Source organism: Scardinius erythrophthalmus, assembly GCF_964197995.2.
Source record: "Scardinius erythrophthalmus genome assembly, chromosome: 12".
Lineage (NCBI taxonomy): Eukaryota > Metazoa > Chordata > Actinopteri > Cypriniformes > Leuciscidae > Scardinius > Scardinius erythrophthalmus.
The window spans coordinates 8,366,623-8,393,182 of NC_138232.1; the positions used below are offsets into that span (position 1 = coordinate 8,366,623).

The 26,560-nt window shown below is 37.5% G+C and overlaps 1 protein-coding gene across 4 annotated transcripts in view; it reads right to left on the reverse strand.

The window, feature by feature from the left end:
* Positions 1–26,560, reverse strand: part of cntn4 (contactin 4) — a 155,666-nt gene that overhangs the window by 103,714 nt on the left and 25,392 nt on the right. For 2 of the 4 annotated variants that reach the window (XM_081381410.1, XM_081381411.1), the window contains exon 3: positions 6,640–6,769. The exons of the other annotated variants lie outside the window; for them this stretch is intronic. In XM_081381410.1, coding sequence (XP_081237536.1) covers positions 6,640–6,769 — 130 coding nt within the window. The remainder of the gene's footprint in view (positions 1–6,639; positions 6,770–26,560) is intronic. 4 annotated transcript variants of the gene reach the window in all.

A 26,560-nucleotide genomic window follows, 5' to 3' on the forward strand; every position in this document is an offset into this window, starting at 1 on the left:
ACATTTATATACAATGATCAATTTAATACGCCCTTGCTGAATAAAATGATTCATTTCTTTAAAAATGTAATTTACTTATTTACAAAATGACACTTCAAATATTCTATTAATATTATGAAATTAATATGTAGAAAATAATACTGTTAAAAAATAATTAGGTGTCGTGGAGTGATACAATTTAAGCTCACAAGATGTTCACTAAATTAAACATGCATTAATATATCAACTTTTATATATACCACATGGAAAATATGTGATTCCGACATGGAAAATATGCAATGGTTATGTGACAGTGCTGATATCTAACTTGAGACTAACTAAAAATAGATAAAAAATATATCCAAAAAAAATAAAAAAAAATAAAATAAAAAATATAGAAAAAAGGTTTTGTCAAGTAATCTAAAAATGTCCTTCACTTGTGAACATCTAAATCAACTGTGCACGGCTCCCAGCAGTTCTTGATTCTGATTGGTCAATCAAAAAAATCATGCAGTCAAATTTTTATATATATATATGCAAGTGCTCACCTTTTTCAATTGAGGTGAAAACTGATCTCTCTAGAGACATCTAGAGTTATATATATGCCAACTGAAAATCCACAGAAGAATACTGACCGTCATGGGGAAATCTCAGAGTCAAAATAAGATACACCGGTGTTTTGCCAGATGAGAAGTTTATTCTATGTATCATCTTTTGACTATTTTAATTCATTTTACTCTAATTAATTTTATAACTGTATCATTTATCTCTTTTAATTACTTTTATAACTGTTTTAATTTCCCCTGCTTTTATTTTGTGTCTATTTTCTATGCAACGCTTTATGAATTGCTAGTGTGATTATTATAATTCCTTTCTATGTAAAGCTTTTGAATAACTGTTTGAATTTTCCTTGCTTTGATTTTGTGATTATTTTTATTCCTCTCTATGTAAAGCACTTTGAATTGCCATAGTGTATGAAACATGCTATATAAATAAACTTGCCTTGCCTTGCCAATATTCTTGAAGCAGTAAACTGTACGACTATTTGGGCGTGATTTCATACATAAGAGAGATAATTTCAACTTTTTCTTCTCACATAATAAACTAATTGCAACTCAGATAAATATGTTATGTCCATTTATTTATAAGTATCCATATAATAAACAAAAACGAATGTACAGCGATCAGCCTGTTAGGGTTTATTTTGTGATAATATACCTTACTTATTCAAGTCCCAAAAATGATTCTATATGGCCAAATACACCTGACACCTACACCAACAAAGGTACGTTTTATAGGTCAGATCAGGTAGAAATGCACTTTTTCACTTTAAAGTGTAGTTTGACATAAAAATAATAGTACTGAAGTATGATTACATAGGATCACAACATCAAACACCTCACGGCATTGACAGCTTTAACCAGACGCTCCATTTGCTGAGCACATGCTTTACGCGCTCATGCTCAAACAGACATTACGTAGTGCTATACAACACCACCTGGCTCAGGAGACAGGAGGCGGTTTGAGGATCTGTTGCACACTTTAAGTCTTTCTGCGTAACACATTCATTACTAAAACCTTTCTTCAAGAACGTAGTCACACACCAGATGCCTTAGCTCAAAAGCTACAATCACAACTTTGATTATCCTCCGGGCTTGTGCATGGGCTTAAAGGGGTAGTTTAAATAAAAACGTACAATTCTGCCGTCATAACCTGGTGTCGTTCCAAATAATCATTTAAAAAAGATTCTGACCAAACATTTGCATTTACATTGATGATTTACATGATTGCAAGAGCTTTCAAGCTTCAAAAAGGACGCAAAACACCATTAAGTATAAAATGGGGTCCATATGACTATATTTGGCACTATATTTAAACTCATCTCAAGTAATACAATAGCTATATGGAACAGAGTGAAATTTAAGCCATTATTCATGAAAATGTTCACCTCCTGTGAGCAATTACCTAGATTCAGTGAATTGAACAACTGAATCAGTCCAATTCATGAACAAATCATTTTGTGAACCACCAATTCACTGACAAGATTCAGAAGAATACCAAAATTTCAGTAGTCAGTACCAATGCCAGTAAAATGTCACGATTCTCAATACCAATTTCAGTAGCAGACAAAAACTGATGAATTAAGCACTTTAAAAAATGGTAGTCCGTTGGTTATCCCTGTCAATCACTGCAGTTTCCAATTCAATTGCACATTTAAATACGGTTGTCAATCCAGAAACTTTGCAGCGTACTTAGCAGCATGAAAAACTAAACTTGTATTCAGATTGTGAATGGGTAATAAACAGCAAACGAGAGAAGAGCCCTCCTTTTATAATGACTTAGGCTCACTGAATTCTGCACTCTTGCGATAACTCTAATTATAATTTTAAAAAGCTGTCTTAATTGTACAATGGATCTCATTTACATTGTGTTTACACTTTGTTGGTTATAATGAAAGGATTCATGAGCGTTCAGCTCGCGCTGAAAAAAAAAACATAACCTTGTGCATTTTCAGCAGTGTTAAACTTAGTGTTAAATTTGTCAGCTCTTTTTTTAATTTAGTCTTGGGGTACATTTACACGACAACGATGTGCTGAGAACAGAAACGTTTTTCCTTTGCTTGTCCAAATGTTGTCAAAACGACTAAAAACGCTATTATGCATGCCAGGCCAGTAGTTGGCGATGTCACTTTGTAAAGAAACATTACGTGCCTATAGACCATAGACAGTAAAAGAAATGGACACAGCGACCCCATTGGATTCAACGGAGACAAAGTGAAGCCCATTAGAAACTTTTACTTCCTGGGGGTCCAGCGTACTGCGCAGACTCAAACTGAGCTCGACGACGTAGATGTGACGTGAGCAAACCGTCTGTCTTCAAGTGGCTGTGCCAAGCGAAATCTCAATCATTCCCTTCCGAATCTTGCAGAGACGGAGAGCGTGAGTAGGAGCTGTCCATGATCTTGGAGCAGGAGAAACTTTTTGTAGGTGTTCTGATTAATTACTTTGTCATTTTGCCTCGACGTCCTCCCGATTGCCCGCGAGCTTCTCCTCCTGTCCATACGGTAATTTCCTACTGTGCGACAGAGAGTCGCGTGGCTGTGACGCAATCGTTAGCCTACTTTTACAAAAACTGCTTCTACAGGGCCATAACGTAAGCTACAAGGTAATGGAGCCTTTTATACATTTTCGTGTTTCTTTAGAAATAAATAATGGACAAATGGAGTCTTTAAACGCCTCAGATGTGAAGTTATTCGCTGTCAAAGTGACGCCAAAATGAATGGGAGTCAATGGGATGCTAACAGCAGGTGGGGTTCCGTTAGCCAATGGCGGCGTCCGGGGGTGCTTCAAAATAATACAAATCGCTGCACCCTTGCTATAGACTGAGCAAGTTATACGCATGTGCATGACGTCACCGGTTTAAAAAATTCGTGCTTTTGTTGTTTACATGGAAACGATAACTTTATTGTTTTCAAAAACTTGCACTTTGAAAACAGATTTTAAAAGCTTGTGTTTTCAGGCCGCCAAAACACTGTTGTTGAGTGAATGAATGGCCCATTCCCATTTTTAGTTGAAAGCGGTGTTGTGTAAATGGCCTCTTAGTCTTAGACCCGTGCCAAATGTACTTTTTAGTTTTTATCATCAACCTTGCCTTGTTTAAGACTTGTTTTTTCAAATGAATGTTTGAGCTCTTTTAACTGAAAGCAACTTACAGTGACATATCATGTCTGTGAAACCAGGCCTAAATGTCTGAGCATTTTAGTCTAGATTTAGTCAATGAAAACTTAGTCACATTTTCAATATGCTGCATAATGGTTGTATTAATAATCAAGATAATTGTGCACAAAATTATAAAATCACAACAATTGTTGTCATTTGAGATATTTATTTTCATTTAATCAGAATTATTGCACTTTCACCTATAGGCATAAATCAAGAGATTGTCAGCTCATACGCATGGTTTATTTTACCTCATCTAGTTTCTTGATTTATTATAGGCTATTTATCATATAAATTAACATCTCTAAATTATGAAAACTGGTAAAACAAGAAACTTAAATAAAACAGTGAAATTCCTAATTAGAAATTCCAATAATTGGAAATTACATGTTTTTCTATTAAAACAACAGCATAAAAGACTTGTACTAAAAGCTTGTAGTAAAGGCTTGTACAGCAGTCTGTAATATTGCAACGCATTCTCATCCTAGGGTGTCATATACTGACGCTTTTGACATTTCGTCTACATCGAACGCACATGGCACCCTTTAGCGTCAATATGACATGCACAGAGCTTTGTTCGGTTATGGGTAGGTTTAGGTCTGGGGTAGGGTTAGTGTTAGACCACTAGGAGGCGCCTTCTGGCCCATATCTATCTGCGTCTCATATTGACGCTAAAGGGTGCCATGTGCGTTCGATGTAGACGAAATGTCAAAAGCGTCAGTATATGACGCCTTGGGATGAGAACGGGCTGAATATTGTACTGAATATCCTCTTTTTTTGGACAAAAACAGTGATTTTGGTCAAGTTTTATTTTTTTTGCAACATTTAGTATTTTTTCGTCAACGATATAGCATGTTGATAGTCACAGTTACTGTTTAATGATATTGGTGTCGTCTCGTCATTTTCTCATAGTCATGGAAAAAAAGGACGTCAACGAAAATTTTTCGTCATGGATTTCGTTAACAAAATGAGCACAACTAACCGACACCTCTGATTGGCCATTTTGATCCTGCGCTCAACAGATATGATTGTGATTGGCTACAATGCTCAACGCTTGTAAAAACACGCTTTAAATAGAAACCTTTGACACGCAGATAGCACTCAAACAAACACGAACGAGTGCTTTCGAAAGCAGCATCTATCAGCGGCTACCGAATATACCTGGTACTCAGTACTACTGGTACTGTAGAAATGCTGGTACAATCAAGGTACGTTTAACAACCCTAACTTGGAATATAGCGCACAGGCACTAGGGAAGGATGGGAGTAGTTCAGGAGGTTGAACTTAATGCACTTTGAAAGTGATGGACACTCGAGCTGCCGAGAGAAGGACATTCATCAAAAGGCTCCATGATTCAACCTTCCTGACAGGAAAGAGGAAGCTACTGATTAGCTTTTCCATTAAGCTTGATCAATTCTGGAACTGCACAAGGATCCAACTTTCTACAGCACATCTGAACAGCGTCAGGGGAACATGTTCATTAGAGGCCAGACGCTACATTAGCATTCTTAAGAACATACTTCACCATAAATAAATAAATCATAAAATGTGAAGGAGAATGAAAACAGAGTCAGGCCAATACAGTATGTAGCTAAAAATTTCTCAATATTTTTTTAGTCTTTTGACAATATTTTTAAATACATATCTCAATAATTATGCATTTGCTTGAAAACGGCTCAACAATACACTACCACTCAAAAGTTTGTGATCATATGAGATTGAAGAATATAGTAATGGCTGCTGAAAATTCAGATTTGCCTTCACAGGAATAAATTACATTTTAAAATATACTCAAAACTTTTGAGTGTGCGGCTGCTGTATTTTTACAATTTTCAATGATGATTTAGTTTAGCAGCACCTCACTACAAAACTTTATTGACGGATGAGCGGCGGCTTTTTCTATTTTAAAATATACTCAAAAGTTTTTTGTTTTTTTTAATCAAATAAATGCAGCCTTGGTAAAACAAACAAGTAATAAAAACTCAGTGAGTGTTTTAGCGCAATTTTCTCATGTCATGGGATCACAACACTAAGAGATAGTAAATCTTCCCCAGGATTTTTTTTGTGCGTTCCCGAGATTAGACCTTCCTTAACATAATGCCAAAAACCCGAAGTCTCTAGGTGGTCTGGTTGAGGAGTAGATAGAAGTGCAAGATTGGTGCGCACAGACAGAACAGAAATGTTGAGTTAACAATCGCAATTTTGTCCGGTGGAAAATTGCGCTAAAAAACATTACCCACCACAAACTTTTTAACAGTAGTATATCACAATAATTATGTGTCTGTTAGTTCAAAAATGTCAAGTAGATTCAACATGTTTAATGTAAGAACTAAAAGTAAAACTAAGCATTTAATTACAAATAACAAATTGTCCACACTTTTCACTACATGAATCTTCATTTATATCTTTTTTTTTAATTTTCATTTTATATCTTTTCCTTTATTTACCTACATACTTTTTACTGAAACGTTGTAATCTATGAAAACGCCTACACAGGAACATTGGCCAAACCAGTGGAGTGAGTTTGGGGTGGGACTACTGTATCTGTTTGGCTGACCAATGGCAGTTGTGGAAATCTGTCAGAAAACGGTCACTATTTTTGCTAAAAAAAAAAATAAAAAAAAAACCTGTTTGATGTTTAATCTCCAGCTATGATGGGAAAAATGTTGGACCAATGAGATTTCACTTTGGGTGGGGGCTACTCAGTGCAATGCTGCAGAAATAGAAACCAATCGATTAAGACAAAAACTCTCAAAGAAAGATTTTTAGTGCTTATCATGTCATGTCGCATATGGTGCTGCTGATGCCAATGTGCATTTGCACAAAAGAGCCTGTGCGTTTCTGAAATCGTAAAAAAAATGGACTGAGGTTCAATTTACCGAAGCAGTGATGCAGACGACCAAACAATGTTTTTGCGGTATAAAGTTGGCAGTGAGCTCACCTGTAAAAAGGAGGAGGGTCACCTTGTGCCTCACAGCTAAAAACCACCTCTCTGTTCTTCTCCATGGAGTCTACTGGAAACACAATGCTGCCTGGCTGCTTGGAGAACACGGGAGTCTGCAGCGTGTTGCCTACAGACAGAGAGAGAGAGAGAGAAAGAGAAAGAGAGCGATCAGCACGCTCCACTTACAGACACCCAACCTGCTTGCAAAACAAGCTATTAGCTGGTGGCACTGAGCAGGCCAGCACTGGTAAGCCATTAGAGAGTCAAACCACAAGCAGACAAAACATATCAATTAATTCAACTAACACCACGGCAACTGTAATGGAATCGCCGTTGATTGATATAGAACAATGGTTTGAAGACACGCGTTCATCGCTTTCCATCACCTCTGTGGTCTGTTTTTAACCTTCGCTATGGCAGCGCAGTTGTAACGGAAAACGCTCAGGCAATTAGACGTGTGGTAAGCGCCTCTCAGTTGAGATTTGAGGCTCCTCATGTGAGGTGACACACTGAGATGGCTCATGCAACCTGCTCGGATAACCGCACAATTTTCTAGGTTTTGAGACATGGGACCAAAAAAATAAATCTTGCCCCTGGTTTCACAGACAAGGCTTCTATGAAACTGGGCCTTTATGTACCGAGCAAAAGCTTATTTTGGATCAATCTGTTAAACATATAGGCATTAATTAAAATTGTAATGTTTCTTCAACATTTAAAAAAACAATCTGTCACTATATGAGGTATATTAAATAAGATTACTGAATGATAATGTAAAATCATAATTCTCACAGTGAAAAAACAATGCATTCATTGAAAACATTCCAGTGATCATCTCTGATCATTTTCAAAGAGGAAATGTTGTTACTTTCATACACAAATGCAATGGCTTGGGCATGTTTTCTCCCATCTCTCAAAATAGCTGAATATTACCAAATGATTATGAAGAGATTATAATATCAAAGCTGAAGAGACGTGGCTGAAGATAACATTAAAATATAATAATGCTGCTGTGCTGTTACATTTGCAGTCTTTTGTTGTTGGGAAAATCAATCTTGTCTATGAATTGCTCCTTTACTGTATTTAAACAGTCTGTCATTCTCCATAATTTTACACCTACATCCTCAGCTAATTACACTTGTACATTATATGTGACCCTGGATCACAAAACCAGTCAAAACCAGTAGCAAGGGTATATTTGTGGCAATAGCCAACAATACATTATATGGGTCAAAATGGTAGATTTTTCTTTTATGGCAAAAATCATTAGGATATTAAGTAAAGATCAAGTCTATTTCTGTTCACAAGATATTTTGTAAATTTCCTACCGTAAATATATCCAACGTTTATTTTTGCGAGTGAATGCACAATCATGAACATAAATGGACAACTTTAAAGGCGATTTTGCACCCTCAGATTCCAGATTTTCAAATAGTTGTATCTCGGCCAAACATTTGTCCTATCCTAACAAACCACACATCAATGGGCAACTTAATTATTCAACTCTCAAATGATGTATAGATCTCAATTTAAAAAAATTGACCCATGTGACTGGTTTTGTGGTCCAGGGTCACATATCACTTAAGGTGTTGCTGGTTTGTGCATGTTTGTTGGCTCTGTGCAAATACAACTTATTAAGTAGGCCTATTGCACTTCACCTCGTTGGATCTCTGCACAACTGATATAGAACATTTTGCAAAAGCAAAAGTAAAAACAGAGGAAGTAGAATTGAGACTAACTAACTTAGTCTGCAGCAGCCATAAAAAGCTCTAAAGGTCATCAGGCTTCTAAAGAGCAGCAGGAGTGAGCATTTTCTCCACAAACCAGAGAACATCCACACATATTACAGCTTCAAAATAACAGAAAAATGCTTTTTAGCGACAAGGGGTTGTGCTAAATAAATAAGCAGCTTAAAAAATTTTAAAACATTATTTAAACAAGCAATAAAACGGAGGAAAAAGCAGCAGAAATCATTACCATTTTCTTAGGGTTCATTTCTGTGAAATCCATTTAATTCCATTTACTGAAAAAATGCTTTCAGCTTTGAGAGCTTGTATTGCTTGCAGGAGACAACGTAAGAGATACATTTTAAGCTTCTTTTAAGGAGAAAAAAAAAGGATCTTTAAAAAAAATAAAAGTATTTCTTTTTAGGCAGCCTGGTTGCATAATGTTTTGCCATAAGCCATGTAAATGTGTTTTGCACCAAAGACAATATTCAAATATAGTTAATATATTAAAAATATATTTCTACATTTATTTTGGATATACAAAAATGAAAGGGCAAAAAGAAAAAATACTAAAGAACTTAAAATACATACAGCAGGCTATAAGTTTCAACATTTCTATCCAATACCTAATTTTTTACCTTGAGGGGATATTTTTTTGGTCCCCATGAGGAAAACAGCTTATAAATCATACTGTACTAAGTGATGTTTTTTGAAAATGTAAAAATGCAGAAAGTTTTCTGTGATGGGTAGGTTAAGGGGTAGGATTAGTGTAATGGGGTAGAATATACAGTTTGTACAGTATAAGAATTAGTATGTCTATGGAAAGTCCCCATAAAACATGAAAACACAATACGAGTGTGTAGGTGTGTGTGTGTGTTCATTTAGAATTGCAACCTGCTGTAAAATCTGAGTAATTTGAGAATATAAGTAAATCTCAGGAATGATATTTTTCAATTGAAAGGCTTTATAATGTGTTCAAATATCAAAAATATACCCAGCTCTCATGATCTGCTTCATCTCAAATTTTTTGAGTGTCAGTCAGTATTCACCATCCATTCTACTACAACTGATGTGTCTTTCCAGAGTAAATGGATACTTACATCACCCGTGAAGAGCGCATTCGATCCTAAGTGCCTTATTTTGCAACCTTTATTTTCATTTTATTGGATTGGGTGTATATGTGTAAACAAGTAAAAACAGTTGTCTACACAATAACCCAGTAGAATTTGTTCCACAGTGCATAAGTGTGTGTGAATCACTGACACCTGTATGGCTGCTCTCTAGGTCCCGGGTGCTTTAATTGGGCTTGTTTTGCTTCCCATCGCAGAGACAGATACTTCATCACAACTCTAACTATCTCTACTAATTCCTCCTGTGACATGACAATGACAGCCCCTTATTTCAGTGTCAGAGGCACCACGGTACATTCTCTCTGTACCTGGTGATAAACACTGCTCCACAACACATTGTTTGGATTTGGTTGGTAAAAATGCGATTATGAGTATAGCTTTTTTGGATATAAAATTCAACCTGGAATGTCTTTACTGTCACTTTTGATCAATTTATTGCATTCCTGCAGAATAATTTTTTTTTAAAAGTTGACCATGGATGGATGGATGGATGGATGGATGGATGGATGGATGGATGGAACTTCAGCTCAGCTACTCAGATGCACCCATGATCGTGCTGGGCGGTTTAAACCAATGCAAATTGGAGACTTTGTTGCCAGGATTTGAACAGTATGTAAAGACTCAAAAAAGAAACAATAATATTCTTGATAAGTGCGTTGTGAATGTCAAGGATGCTTTTGTGTCGAAGAGTATGCCACCAATTCTAAACTCTGACCATAATGTAGTGCATTTGACTCCTGTGTACAGGACCAAACTTAAAAAAAGCAAACCAGACAAGAAAATGATTACATTGTACAACAACTAAAAAGCCTATTTCGAATGGAAAAATTGGGAAATCTTTGAGGAAGGCTCACTTGATAAAAGAACTACAGTGTTAAATTATTATATTTACTTTTGTGTGGAGCTGGTCATACCTACAAAAGAGATTAAAATTTATCCAAATAGCAAACCATATGTGACTAAAGGTATTAAAGAAATTGTAAATTTGAGGAAAGTAGCATTTAAGAATAAGGATATTAGGGCACTTAAACAAACAGAAACAGAGTTAAAATTTAAATTAAAGGAAACAAAAGAAGTTCATAAGAGGCGTTTGGAGAAAGCCTTTAAAACTAATAATACTAAAAAGGTTTGGGACATCATGAAAACAATGACTGGATTGTCGTCTTCAAACAAATCTATTGTAATTGATGATGAACTTTGTTTTGGGAATGAACTGAACACATTTTTTACCAGACATACCAAACATAACAATTGCAATGAAACAATAGATATGGTTCCATCATTATTGGGCAGAATTGTTATTGAGGTTGAAGAAGTTAGGAAAACGTTTCAGTCTATTAATACAAAAAAGATGTCCAGATGGATGTAGTGCAGGTCTTTTAAAGAATTTTGCATATGAATTGGCGCCGGTGTGGCAACCAGTATTTCAAGCTTCAGTTGACACACATACTGTTCCTGTGATATGGAAGACCGCATACATAAAACCATCACCTAAAATTTCATGTCCAAGAGAATATAAAGATTTTAGACCAATAGCCCTTACCTCTGTGATTGGGAAATGTCTAGAGAGATTGTTACTTCAGCATTTAGTTCAGATAGTTAAAGATAAACTAGATCCTTGGCAGTTCGCCTAGAAGAAAGGTTGTAGTACTGAAGATGCAGTTGCTGCTTTAGCGCATATCATCTCTAAACATTTGGATAAATCCAAAACAACTGTAAGAACCTTGTTTCTGGATTCTCTTCTGCATTCAATACAATACAGGTTGACAGATTGGTGTCGAAACTTGTACAGTTGGATGTAAATCTGATCCATTGGTATATCTCATTTCTCACTGATAGAGTTCAGAGAGATTCAAAGTGAACAAAACTGTGTCATCTGCAATCACAACAAATGTCAGAGTACCACAAGGTTGTGTCAGTTCTGCCATACTTTTCACCTTACAGACGACTGTCGAACTGACAGGTTAAATCAGTATATTTTAAAGGGGTCATATAATGCCATTTTTGTACAAGCTAACAGGATTCTTTAGGGTCTAAATTTATAGTTTGTAATATACTTTAATTAAACATTCTCATTAGTATTGTGAGAAAACACTCATTTCACCTGGTCAAAAACAGCTCTGTTTTCAGCACGCCGTTTAAGTGCATGTGTCTTTAAATGATAATGAGCTTTGCTCACCCTGCCCCTCTGTTCTGTGCGTACACCGTTTTTAATAATAACACAATAACCATAACGCGTTGTTCATTATAAACGTGGGATTATGAATTATATTGAAAACGTCGTACATAGAAAACATGCCGTAATGTACCTGAGTGTAAACAGCCGCATTCATCGTGAAGCGTGCAGCAATCGATAAATATTAATATAAAGGTTAATAAAACGTTACACTCACTTCAGTTCTTCTGGAGGTGCAGCAGGAACACGAATAGTTGGTACCGATCCTTTTTTCAGGAGCTTTTTTCTTAGCAAAACCAGCTTTATACTGACCCTTGAGCAGTCTGATGTGTGAAATGATTCGCGCAAACATGAAAGCATTGACGTTGATCGTGGGGAATATTCCCTTCGAAAACAAACTCAGCCACTGCGTCTTCAGCGGTTCGGATTTAGGAACATCAAAATGACTGCTGTGTTCCTTATTACACCCAAGAACAGAACACCAAAATCGCTTAGACGCCATTCTGCTCATAGACAGTGCTCCAGTGAGTATCAACAATGACGCGCAGACTATGATGACAGACAGCTCGCTCACGAGCGAGGGCGGGACTGTGTTGAAACGCTGCTGTCAATCACAAATCGTGGGAGGGGCGTCCGACCGTGTGACGTCACTAGGTCGAACGGCTTGATTTTAGAGATTGGAAAACATATAAGGATATAAAAAAAAAAAACACTGCCAACACACATTTCAGTACAATCAACTTGTAAAAGTGCATGTACCATTATATGACCCCTTTAAAGTATTCTGATGATACTGTTTTAATATCTGTGTTGAATGACAGTCCTGGGCTTCATCAACAGGGTGTGACTAAATTGATAGAGAGGTGTGTGAATAATGCTCGTCAATAATAAGAGTAAAACCGATGATATTACATTTGGGTCTACATCTGATACTCATATAATGCTTGTTTTTATTCATAATGAAAAAATCAGACTGGTTAAAACATACAAATATTTAGGAGTGATGATAGATGATATGTTATCCTGGAAAGATCATATTGATACTCTCCGTAAAAGAACAAAGCAGAAAATTTACTTTCTTCGTCGTCTTAGGTCATTTGGAGTAAGAAAACAGATTCTTTTGTTGTTTTTTATGTCTGTGATAATGAGTATACTGCAATATTGCAACTCTATTTGGTATAAGAGTTTGTCTGTTATGCTAAAAACAAAGTTGTATAATCAATTCAAAATCTGTTCAAAGATTGTAGGCTAGCCTCTTAAGAGGGTTTATGATTCAGCTTATTATAACAATTTGTTTATGGTTTCTAACCCTATTCATATCCTGCATAATGAGTTCGATTTACTACCATCAAAGCAGAGGTACAAAGTTCCAAGTGAGGCTGAAACACTCTTTTGTGCATCAGGCTATCTTAGCGTTGAACAAAACAGTTAATCAGAAATCAAGAGTATTGTGAAGGTGTTGTAGTTATATAAGTGTAGTATTGAATGTATAATGTGGGAGGTTTAAGTGTATGTTGATGTTTAATGTATGTTGGTTGTTTTAAACATAGACACTGTTATGCAAGAAAAATTTCAGATTTGTCTGACAATAAAGTATAAAGTATCTGACAATAAAGTATAAAGTATTAAGTATTAGTAGTATTAAGTATGTACATTCTCCATAATTTTACACCTACAGCCTCAGCTAATTACACTTTATATCACTTAAGGTGTTGCTGGTTTGTGCATGTTTGTTGGCTCTGTGAAAAGAAAACTTATTAAGTATTGCACATCACCTCGTTGGATCTCTGCACAACTGATGAAGCAAATTTTGCAAAAGTAAAAACAGAGGAAGTAGAATTGAGACTAACTAACTTAGTCTGCAGCAGCCATAAAAAGCTCTGAAAGGTCATCAGGCTTCTAAAGAGCAGCAGGAGTGAGCATTTTCTCCACAAACCAGAGAACATCCACACATATTACAGCTTCAAAATTACAGAAAAATGCTTTTTAGCGACAAGGGGTGTCAGCACATCGTTGGTAGTGCTAAATAAATAAGCAGCTTAGACAATTTTCTAAACAATTTAACCGAGCGATAAGATGGGGGTGGGGGGGGGGTGGGGGTGGGGGGCGGGTGGAGCAGCAGAAATCATTACAAATTTTCAAGGGTTCTTTTCTGAGAAATCCATGTAATTCCATTTACTGCAAAATGCTTTCAGCTTTGAGAGTTTGTATTGCTTGCAGCAGACAGACAGATAGATAGATAGATAGATAGATAGATAGATAGATAGATAGATAGATAGATAGATAGATAGATAGATAGATAGATAGATAGATAGATAGATAGATAGATAGATAGATAGATAGATAGATAGATAGATAGATAGATAGATAGATAGATAGATAGATAGATAGATAGATAGATAGATAGATAGATCTATTATCAGAATCTATCAGAAAAAACCTATACATTTCACTTCATAAGACATTTATTCAACCGATATGTGCACGATTCCAGAGGGAGAGCACTAAAAATATTCTGTATGTTTGACATAGTGTTATCTTGTCATATGTTACTGTTGATGTTGGATGCAGAGGGGCCAATCACCTGTACAAACACAAACGGAATATATCCAGAGGACATATGACACAAGGCATGAGACACGTTTCACAAGCCTTGCATCATGTCTTGCTCCATGACAACATACAGCAATGAACAACAACACCACAAGGCCTGACAAAACTTTTAACACAGGAAAGAGTAAACAAAATTAACGTTTTAATTCAAAATAAGATCTTTAAAATCACATTAAATGGTGGCAATATCACAATTATTCAAGAACAGGTGCGTTTATCCTTCGGGAAGACGAGCCGGTTCAAAACTGCAAGATTGCACGTGTTGTGATCAACCGCATCTCCCAGTCAGTCAATTAACGATGCATTCTCATTAAAAGATCTCTGCAGTGTCAAGAAAAACTTCAACTTAAGTCTGTCACATTTTTCCTCATCAAAAACATCTCGACTTGCTCTGCCAAACATGTTATGATACCTCAAACAAGCATTAGGAGGAAATCAGAGAGAGAGGGGGAGGAGGTAGGAACGGGATCGGTTTGCAATTCCCATGAATAAAACATTTATCGATATATACATATGCAGAAGAAAATGTCGAGCAAGCGCAAACAACAACCAAACGAAGCAGGTGCCAAAAAAACGAGAACGGTAGGAAAGAAAACAGGGCCAGCGGTGAATCGCTGACATCACCAATTAACAAGGGCTTGCCTGCGCAGCCATCTAGGGATGCGTGTGCCTTCATGCAGCCACGAGAAGAATAATTGCGTCCCCCGAGATGGAGCAGGTGAGTCCACCTGGAGCGGAACAAGGGCTTCTGTTACTCAGAGACGGTCTTGGCTTTCATCAACAAGAAGTCAGCTCCCGCTAATACTGTCATCAATGAACTGCAATGAAATCAAATGAAAGCTAATGAAAGCTTTAATGTAGTCAATCGCAGGAACCGAGCGACCTGGTATTAAGACGTCATCCTGCGCAAGATTATTTTTCACAAAGTCAGGAGGTACTTGAAATATCACAGGCGCTGGAGTGTCTCACTAAAAATTGATTACTTGGGGGTTTCTGGTCTCCTTCAAAGACCAGATGGAGAGACTGAGGCTGAGGCTGCAGAAATGCAGACGTGGACGAGGATCAGGACAGTGCTGTATCACAGCCACAGCTGTACTCTGCTCGATAGTCTTTTTGAGGAGTCCGCAGGGCTGTGCTAATAGGACACTGCCGCTGTTGGCCTGGCAACGGGACACAGGGTGGCGTAGACCAGATGCCGTGGTCCACAGAACAACGGACAACCGAGGGTGCGAATAGCAGTTGGAGAAAAAAAAAAGAGCAGTAACATGACAAAAGGTTGCAAGTTTCTCTTATCCTGTTCTCTCTCATCCGGTTCGGTGGTTCACAGTGATTTAAGATCAAGCTACAACAGAAAAATATCAAAAGACACAGATAGAACAGAACAGGCACCAAAAATATACTTTATACTTTATCGCTGAATTGTCTAATAAGCTAAATAAACACATTAGGTTACAGTACATCAACAAAAAATGCATCGTGGCATCAGTTGCACTGTTGCAGGGTTGTCACTTTTTACTGTCTAGTCATGACACTTCAACATGCATCTAATTTCTTGGCTCCATATAACAATTAACAAAGTCAATGTGCAATGTAAAGGTGATAAATAGTTAAATGCAAAGGGGAAAAAAAGTCAAATCACAATTCAGTATGCAAATTGTGGTCAAAAATAAGATCACAATTCGCGTTATGTTTTGAATAATGAGATTCTGAGAATATTCTATCGCTATGAAGACAATGGGACATTTTCATACTTCAATTTAATTTCCAAAATTTTTACACCAAAAAAGTTCACAAAAAATAACTTAACAAAAATATATTACACTTAAAGGGGCAGTAACACTCAAAAAAAAATGCTGGGTTGTTTCAACCCATGTTTGGGACAAATATGGACAAACCCAACCGTTTTAGAGTGAAGCGATTTCTGAGATAATTGAAATGAACGCAAATAAACAGAGTCAGACCATTCCCTTCATTGCTCCACACCCAAAATGCTTGAACACACAATGCTAGAGTGGATTTCTTTTTTAATCATAGGCCAAAGCAAAGCAAAATAATGCTTTGCGAAAAATAAAGCAAAGATGATGAATGAACGACAAGGAAGAATAAATAATGAACATACAGTACACAAGAGTATATACAAGCAAGAGTTTGTTGATAGTCGCTAGTAGCACAGCAGCTCCAGACAAACAATAGGCGCTTTTCCACTGCATGGTACGGTAAGGCTCGGTTCGGTACGGCACGCTTTGGCGCATTTCCACTGCATGGTACGGTACGGCTCGGTTCAGTACGGCTCACTTATGGCGCATTTCCACTGCATGGTACGGTACGGTACGGCTCGCTTCGGCTCGCTTTAAATGGTACCACCTCTGTTGAGGTTCCAAGCGTACCGTACCGATACTAAAATGTGACGTGAAAACACTGCAGATCACTGATTGGTCAGACAGAATCATCTCTACCAGCGTCATTGAATTTACAACACGAGACACTAAACCCGCTAGATTTAAATAGCCAGTAGACAACAGCCAACCTGTTTTAAAAGTATTTGCTTCGAAAAAAAAGAGTATAAACTTTAAAAAAAGAAATGGCTGAATCGTGGTCAGTGGACGAGGTGCAGACGTTCCTCTCGTCAGATGCCGAGGAGTGGATGGGGAAACACGGAATGAAAAATTCGCATTTAATATGATGTCATGGTAGTAGAGACGGCAACTATATAATGATCAGTCCCACCCACTTTGAAGCGGTACTAACTGCAGTGGAAAAGCAAACGAGCTAAAGCGAGCCGAACCGTGCTGTAACAAGTCGAGTCGTACCACGCAGTGGAAAAGCGAAGCGAGCCGAACCGTTCCGCGCCGAGTCGAACCGTACCGAGCCGAACCGAGCCGTACCATGCAGTGGAAAAGCGCCAAATGACACTCAAAACTGTCCTGTTACTATAAACAACAGCATATCTTGGTTCTGTGAAACCGCAAAACCAGTGTTACTCACATATACTATGGAGCAGAAACAACACAACCTCGGCATCTGTTTTCAGGCCTTCCTGCTTATGTCTCTCTAGCGCTGGAAAGCTTGTCTTATATTAAAACACGGGTCCTAAAGCTCTTGCCTGATTATAACCCTTTTTTTCCACTGATATTCCACTGACCTTTTCTCTTTTGTAATGTCTCTCAGCCATCTCTCTTTCTACAGTCTTTCTTTAAATCTCCCTCTTGCTCACTCTCTCTCCTCCCCCATCATGAGTGGACACGCCCCCTACTGCTGATTGGCTACAAGTGTGCTGTGGTGCTCGGTCTGATTCGTTTCCAATAGCGTTTCTCAGAAATCTATTACTGCACCTTTAAGTTTAAACTTATTAGCTAAATAATTTGAATGGGAGTCTGTATGTTAAGTGATTTGTGTGCGTTTAAATGAACAATAATACACCAAATAAACTGACAATGTGCAAACTCACATGATATTGGAGACATTTTAAATTATTACCAAATATAATTTCTTTTGTGCGTTTCAGCACATATTTAATTAATTGGTGTCTAATTGGTATAATATCATGTGTTTTGGGGGCAGCTTGTAAGTTTCTTGGCAACTTGATAACTTGGCAAAGTTTCATAAGAATATTTCGTTGTCATTTCTACCCTGTTCTGTGGTTCACACATAAGACTGTGATTTACTGGGACATTGTCAGAGTGCAGACTGCATTGCTCAGGAGGACCTGCGATTGGTTGGGGCTCTTGCCACACTCCAATCATTGATCAAGCCCCTGAAAATTCATGAGCGAAAATTCCAACATGTATTGAAGGCTTTCATAAATCTGCTCCTGAGTGTATTAGTTCCGCTGGGTGGCTAAATCATGGGCTGTCAATAATTCAGCTGAAATAATTCACTTCTCAAGTGCTTCTGACAGCCAAAATATATAACAAACTATGCATGATAATGAGCAAAATCAGTTGCGGCAGCTGCTAAGACTAGTTTGTGTTTGATTAATGAGGTATTAATTGATCTTAACACTGCGCTACTCTTTGTAATGATCAGATTAAAGGTTTCTAAGTCTCAACTAAAGCTGCTGTTATTAATGACAAGAGATGTATTAGAGCAAGAAGACCAAGAACCAGTCTCAGGACCAAGTACAATTCATTTATTTTTCAATCTCAAAGCTATGTAAAATCAAGCAACAAGCTACAAAGCACTATATCAGAACCATACCAAAATATGCTTATGTGGACATCCTACCATGGTCATACCACATTTTTGGACATATAATATGGCAATACCATAATATTATATTGTAGCACATAGATTGCGTTAGTGCATTTATTCAGCAACCACAATTGCAAAAAATATGGTCGGAGAATCAAGTTTGGATTTATTACTGTTCGTCACAGATTTAGAAGCATCCAAATAACACGGCCTCATTAAGGAACACATACTAGCTGTATGATACTTTAATTCAAGCAGAATTTTAAAATGGACATCACTAAACTCCAACATATGTTTGTCAGTGTTGTCAGATCAAATGCGCTTTTTTTGCAGCCCAGGGATTGCGTGTGAGTCTGGTTGCCATATTGAGAAGATTAAGAAGATTAAGATTAAGGGAGCCAATATCAAGACGGTTATTTTAAATTAATCGAGAGAAGCAGAAATCATTAATCATGCAGCCCTAAACTTTTATTTAAATTTTAAATCATTTTTTACATTTAAATGACATTTTATATCAGCTATTTTCCAAGGCAATATTTCTTTTCATTTTTATAAAAAAACTGTACAGTCTTTAAAATCTACAATTTAAAAAATGATTTAAAAGAAATCATTAACAAAAATCGATAAACGATAATCTATAATCGATAAACAAAAATGTATATGAAAACGGATATCGTATATGAAAACGGATATCATAAAAATAAAAACTAATTCAAAACTATAATAGTATCTCGATACTAAAATAACACTGGATTGTAATCCAAGGTACTTTGAGATATACCATGGTAGAGAATATAATGTATACCGATTGCAAGCTACCCCTTAATTCATAAAATGAAGGAAAATGCAATATGATAGTGAATATAAACAATATTAATAATGTAGCAGATATAGGGCCGCAAAGCGAATGTAGAAGTGCCTTTCACCCTGTTACGACTTGATGAACCACTGAAACGATTTTGGAAACATTATTTTAAGGTAAAAAAAGTTATTTAGTGTTGCTTTAACTGTTCAAGACTTCCCATGCAGGTACAACAGGTTGACTTTTTTATAATGGCCTTGAATGTGGCTCACTCAATCAAAGTGAACCACATCCAATGGCTAAATAGAAATAGTTTCAAATATTAAATACATCAAAATGCATGCATATTTTAACATTCAGAACTATTTCTATTTAGCCATTAGAACTCATTTACTGAAGTCTGAAATTCTCTATTCAAATGTCCATTGTGCCGCCATTAAATGACAAGTCTCAGACATTTCAAGAATTTCAAACTGTAATGCTGCTTGCATAATGAAGAATGTGACACTTTTATATTCAATTCATAGCAGTGTCTGTCACCATGACAACATACAATACCATTACCTTTACAGTTCTAACACAGTCTGTTTGTGAGAGTGACCTCACATGCCACGTCTTGGAATCCGGCTTGGCAAAGGGCCGGAATCAATCAATTGAGCACCAAGTCAAAAACTCCTGTTATTTTCTCGCTTTCTCTCTCGTCTGAGTGTGGATTTGAAGATCCTTATACATAAAGATGAAAGAAATGTATTATGTTGGTTAAAAAAAACGAAGGGATTTCTCAAGGTGAGAACATTAAACTAAGAGCACTTGTGTTCGGTTTCTCACACTGAAGACAAATGGCTACTTACTGTAGTTACTTTAGCTTTATAACTAAAGACTTTCAGAAAAAATGTAATTCGTTTTATTGAAAACACACACGTTGCTAGAGATTTCAGTATGTCTTTCAAAGGAAAGCCATTAAAGATTACAAGCTTTAGACTTTTAAAATCCCATTCCGAACGAACCAAATGCACAAACCACAATCTCTGTAACCAGGTGACCATGTGAATTTACAGATCTCACCACAAACCCCAATGTGAATAGAGAATAAATTACAACAAGCAGACAAAGCAAAACCTTCTTTAGAAAATCCAAAATCTATTGCATTAATTTTTGCACTCCATAAGCCACGGGCAGAGCAGCTTTTCCACGCTCAGCTCTTATAGATACGGGCAGATAAGTCTGTTTAGAACTCAGACTCGAAGCCAATTGTGGGCATGTTCTCCCTTGGGTTTGATAAAAGCTAAACTTAGAGATACGGTCCACTCTTTTTAAGAACAGAGCTACTATATCTGTAAATCCAACTGTGGCAGACGCCACACGGCGTGCCCTGGTGAACTTACAAGAAAATGTATTCCTCCATGCTCGATGAAGCCCCCAACACATCTGATCATGCATTTGTGGGAAGAGAGCGACAGAAAGCTATATAAATTGGTTCAAGGTCAGGGAACGACGGAAACGCTGCCCACATTGTTCATGCTCTGCGGGAGCCATTAGAGTGAATGGGGTTCTGTGAGATGGAGCTAGTCTGGGGAGAAAGGGGAATATCCATCTTTGGGTTGATAAATGATAATGGAAAGAGAAAGATATAGATATGGGTACTTTGGCCACATGTGGATATGATTTATATTAAATATTGAGATGTGGAAAGAATGGAAATAATCATGGCAGATGTTTTATGCTGCTTTGAATAAATGCTTTTCCAGGAAAGGTGACCATTCAGAATTCATTCGGTGAATGATTTTACTTTAAACTTTTCAATAATCGTAACTGTAAATGCTCAGCGTTGTATTACAGAACACACACACACAATATATAGCAAACGGCTCGCCAGCATGAAAGTAGATGTTGACAGGCCCGGGGTGGGTAATCGGGAGAATCGGGAGAATTCCCGGTGGGCCGCTTCACTTTTGGGCCGGTCGAGGAATTTTTTTATTTTTTCACATTTGTCACGTTAGTTACATTACACATTCCGCATTCTGACACCGCAGCGCGCAGCCTCTGCATGGGTTGTACCATGTGAGGGAGTTCTCCCCTCCCCTCCTATAGAGTTGGTTGGGTCCATAGTCCGTCTTTTCCAAAACGTTTTCTCAGGTAGGCTACCGGCCGCGGCACCACCGGCGCCTACCGATAGCTGGGCCGGCCGTAACGGTACGCGTCAGGGAGGATGGGAGGAAGAGGCCAGGAGGTATGGAAGTTTGTTTCCGCCACAGAATAAAATATTTTAAAAGATAATTGCGACTTTTTATCTCAGAATTGCGAGATATAAAGTCAGAATTGTGTGAAATAAAGTCGCAATTGCGTGTTATAAAGTCAGAATTGTGAGATATAGAGTCAGAATTGTGTGAAATAAAGTCGCAATTGCTTCTTATAAAGTCAGAATTGCAAGATATAAAGTCAGAATTGCGAGATATAAAGTCAGAATTGTGTGAAATAAAGTCGCAATTGCTTCTTATAAAGTCAGAATTGCAAGATATAAAGTCAGAACTGCGTGAAATGAAGTCGCACTTGCTTCTTATAAAGTCTAAGTGAATTATTATTTAACCTTTACATTATTTGTTAACCCATGGTATTAATACAAACTACACAATAGTAAGAGTTGAACTGTTGCTTCATTTATCCAATTTGGAAAAAGTGCTAATTTGGAATTCCACCATGGGAAAAGTGGGCCGGTCTTGGGCCTGAAACTCCCGGGCTGAAAAGTGGCCCCACTCCGGCCCTGGATGTTGACCAGTGGGTTTCAAGCTCCAAAAAGGATGAAAAAGTACCACAAAATTAGAAATGATTCCTTGGCAATTAACTGAAAACAATCAGTTGAAATAAAGCAAGTTAAAAGTACATAACAAAAAACCTAAAAAAGACAAAACTAAACACGATTTTGACAAACATGACATTTACCTATATTTTGCTTTAAGAAATTAAAATTAAGTCAATATTTTGGACAATTAAGGAAAATTACCACTTTTGACCACACTTATAAGAATTACAAAATATAAGTAAAAAATAAAAGTATTGTATATTAATGTATATATTATGGTGATGAAAATGTAATTGTAATGAAGTTCCAAACGTAGGTTCGGGAGGAGCCCAATCATTCAGTCCTGTCAATCATCATTATGAGTGTAAAATTCTTCTGGCATTCCTCCACCTCCCCATCTCCTCCTCTTTTACTCTCATTCTCCCTCTACATAGTACCGTTATGGGGGGGGTTGAGCTCAGAGCTCAAGCTAAGCCTCAGGATTGAGCCTCCTTCGAGGACAGCAAGCCAAGTTAATTTACGATTAACTATTAAGACTGGATGGGTAGGTGAACTTGTGAAATAGAAAATAATGTCACAAATAATGCAAAAATAGGCACATTACTATTATCGCTCTTTCCTGCAAACATGTTTGGTTAGATCTGAACTCAGTACTACTGTAACTTAACTTTTCCAGTGCTGTCCTTTTCTTCATGAAGTTTTCTTAGTCTACTGCACTGGCTATGGCGAAGTACACATCTCCTCTTTCAAAGTGTTTCTAAGACTGGGATACCAGAAAGAACAAACATCCCATCTTCCAAGTGGATGACAAAGTGCTCTTCTTTGCCCTCTTTTTAATCTACAACCCCTTCTTCTCCTCTGTCGGGATATCTTTTCGAAGTTCCAGGTCTCTGCCTGCGAGCAACACTTGCCCGAGGCAAAGTCTATTGGCCCTCCCATGAGACACAGAAACATGTCTGGAGAAAGTGGCCCTCTGATCTGCATGAAAGCAGTGTCTCCCAGCCAGAGGCTCAAAGAAACAGCAACAAATACGTAAAGCAAATCAGCAAACACAACCACACAGATCCCACATCCGAATCTCTCACAACAGACAGCTGTGTAAACTTGCCTTCAAAATATGACAAAGAGCCACAATAAGAAATCACAGGAAACATAAAAACATGAGCTGGGATTTTTGGATGAGTGACAAGCATATTTTCAGTACAGAGGAGCTTGGCACAGGAGTCTGTTTGATGACTTCAATTTGTTTCAGGGGTGACAAGGGATTTGCATGGGGCCAAATGTTGGGATTGATTTGCATAGAATTCTCATGCCATGCTGACACCTTTGATTTGGTTCACCCTCTCCTTTCTTTCTCTATTATTATCACTATTTTTACTCTTTCTCTGTCTAATCATTTTGGTGCCCACTTCCAACGTGCAAAATTATTCGTAGATGAAGTTACTGATGAAAAATAACCTTAAATTTAGGACAAATTAAAATAAGTAGCTAGGTACACTAAAGCTATTTAAAGGAATATATATTTAGCAGTCTGTATATATTGTATATAAATATAGGGACTCTATAGGCTATATATATATATATATATACTGTATATATATATATATATACACACACACACGCACACACACAGACACATATACATATTTACAATCAGAACATATCTACACTGCACAAATAAATTAAGGGAACACTTAATCATCATAGTATAACACCAAGTCAATTAAACTTCAGGGATATCAATCTGTTTAATTAGGAAGCATAAGTAAATTGTGAATTTTTTTTTTTCATTTACACTTGCTTTGGTGTTTGGATGAAAGTGACAACAGGTGTACTGGAGAGGCAACAGCAAGACAACTCCCAAAAAGGGAATGATTTTGCTAGGGCTGGGTATTGACACAAATTTCACAATTCAATTAGATTTCGATTCACAAGCTTGCAAATCGATTCGATTTCGATTACGATTCGATTCGATTCAATATCGATTATTTTGGATATCAGGTACAATACATTGAACATTTTCTCAAGGAAAACAAACATCTTAACTATTATTGTAAACTATGGGAGTCAGTTGTAGCCTAGGCTTCATTAGCCAACTATTTATTTTTATAATAATAAAGTTATATGAAATTATATAAAAATTTAAATGGTGGCTGTCATAAAAAACTTTCCAGATTTATTCAAACATGCATTAAATATTGAAGAACATTAAAAATTATAATGAATATGTAATATGGTGCATATATTTAACAAAATATTCCTATATTCCTATATATATCTTCCTAGTTCCTTCCTATTCCTCTTAGTTAATTAACTAATAAAGTTAATTTTTCTAGCTGAGTTTATGGTCACTGGATATGTTTTTTATGTGACGTTACATGACATTGTTTACTAACGTCTTTCCACAGTTAAAACACTGATTGAGCGGTTCCATGTGACATGATACGGACTTCGATAAGTTGTACTCTATCTTTTAACACAATTAAATGATCTTTGTTCTCTCTGGAAAAAAAGAGTGGTCCAAAAAGCAGATAAAATACTGTGCCAACCAGATCATGTGCTCAGGAATGGATTTGTGGACATGCAGTCAGGTCAGCGGTATTATGTGCCAATAAGGAAAACGAATCGATATGCAAACTCATTAATTCCCTCTGCTATAAGATTTTTAAATGATAACTCATAACTAAACAAAATGGCTCTTGTATTCCACTGCTTGTCCTGTCACTGGCAGGTGAATGTGTGTGTTGTGTTGTGCTGTGTGTGTGTGTGTGTGTGTGTGTGTCTGGGTGTGATTGTTTTGTATACATTTTTAACTTTACAATTCTTATATTTACTGTGTGCTACTAATTTAATTTGAACCCTTATTGGATGGGTTGGCTGTAGAACTGAATTGCCCCCTTGGGGACTAATAAAGATATTGTCATGATTCTGCCTTCATGTCCTAGATCTTTCTTGTTTTGAGGCAGGATCATGACAGACCCATGTTTTGTGTGTAAGCACATGGCCATTTGTTTGGCTGTGTGCTTGCGTTGTCTCGTCATGTAACCCCGCCCCCTTGTTATCTCATCTTGTTATCTTTATTGTATCATCGCCGTCACCTGTTTCCCTCATTAGTTTCTCCCTATTTTATCCCCTTGTGTTTGCTGTCCTGTGCTGGTTCATTGTTAATCACTGTGAGATCTGTTTCTGAGTAAGTCTGTTGAAAGTCCTGTTGAAAGTCTTGTCTAAGTAGTAGTATTGTTCCTGTTTCTGTTTTAGTCTAGTTTGCAAAGTGTTAGTCTAGTCTAGTCATCTCTTGTCTGTCTTGCCCTTGTTTTGCCCCCTCGTGGGTTTTGTTTTCTGGTTTTTGCTTAAATAAACCTTTTGTGTTGCACATATCGTCTGCGTTTGGGTTCTACCTCCACATCCCCTGACAGATATCTGAATCTGAATCTGAGCTGCGCCAGAGTGATCCCACGCCACAGCGCCAAAACAGTAATTATGTTTTTGAATTTCGTAAGAAAATGGACGTAATTCGAAATCTGAGACTTTGTTTCATATCAATAATAACAAAGCACAAAGATTATTGCAATTTATTGGATGGGATGCACGCAACAATGTTCCATTCATTCATCAACTGAAAACAGGATGACTAATCGATTCTTGGGATTTAAGAATCGATATCGTTTCGTAAAAATGAGAATCGATTAAAATCGAGAAATCGATATTTTTACCCAGCCCTAGATTTTGCAGGTGGTGGCCATAGATAATTGTTCTGTCCTTATTCTTTCTGACTGATTTGTCTTTAGTTTTGTGTTTTGTTAGGGCAGTCCTGCTCCTCCAGGATGGGACATCCATATGTGCTGTCGCAAGGAGGTTTGGTGTGTCTCCCAGCACTGTTTCAAGAGCATAGAGGAGATACAGGGAGACAGGGGACAGGGATGTAGAAGTGCAACAACCCAGCAGCAGGACCGGTATCTGCTCCTTTGTGCGAGGAGGAACAGGAGGAGCACTGAAAGAAACTTACAAAATGACCTCCAGCAGGCTACTGGTGTGGAAGTTTCTGACCAAACTGTCAGAAACAGACTTCATGAGGGTGGCATAAGTGCCCAACGTCCTCTAGCGGGACCTGTGCTCACAGCTCAGCACCGAGCAGCTCGATTGGCATTTGACAGAGAACACCAGAATTGTTAAGTCCGCCATTGGTGCCCCATGCTCTTCACGGATGAGAGCAGGTTCACACTGAGCACATGTGACAGACATGAAAGAGTCTGGAGATGCCGTGGGGAATGTTATGCTGCGTGCAACATCATCTAGCATGACCGTTTGGCGATGGGTCAGTAATGGTCTGGGGAGGAATATCCTTCGGATATCCTATCGGCCTGGGGAGGAATATATCCGGTCGCAAAGAGCTCCATGTGCTAGCTGCTGTTAGGTACCAGGATGAAATCCTCAGCGCCATTGTCAGATCTTATGCTGGTGCAGTGGGCCCTGGGTTCCTCC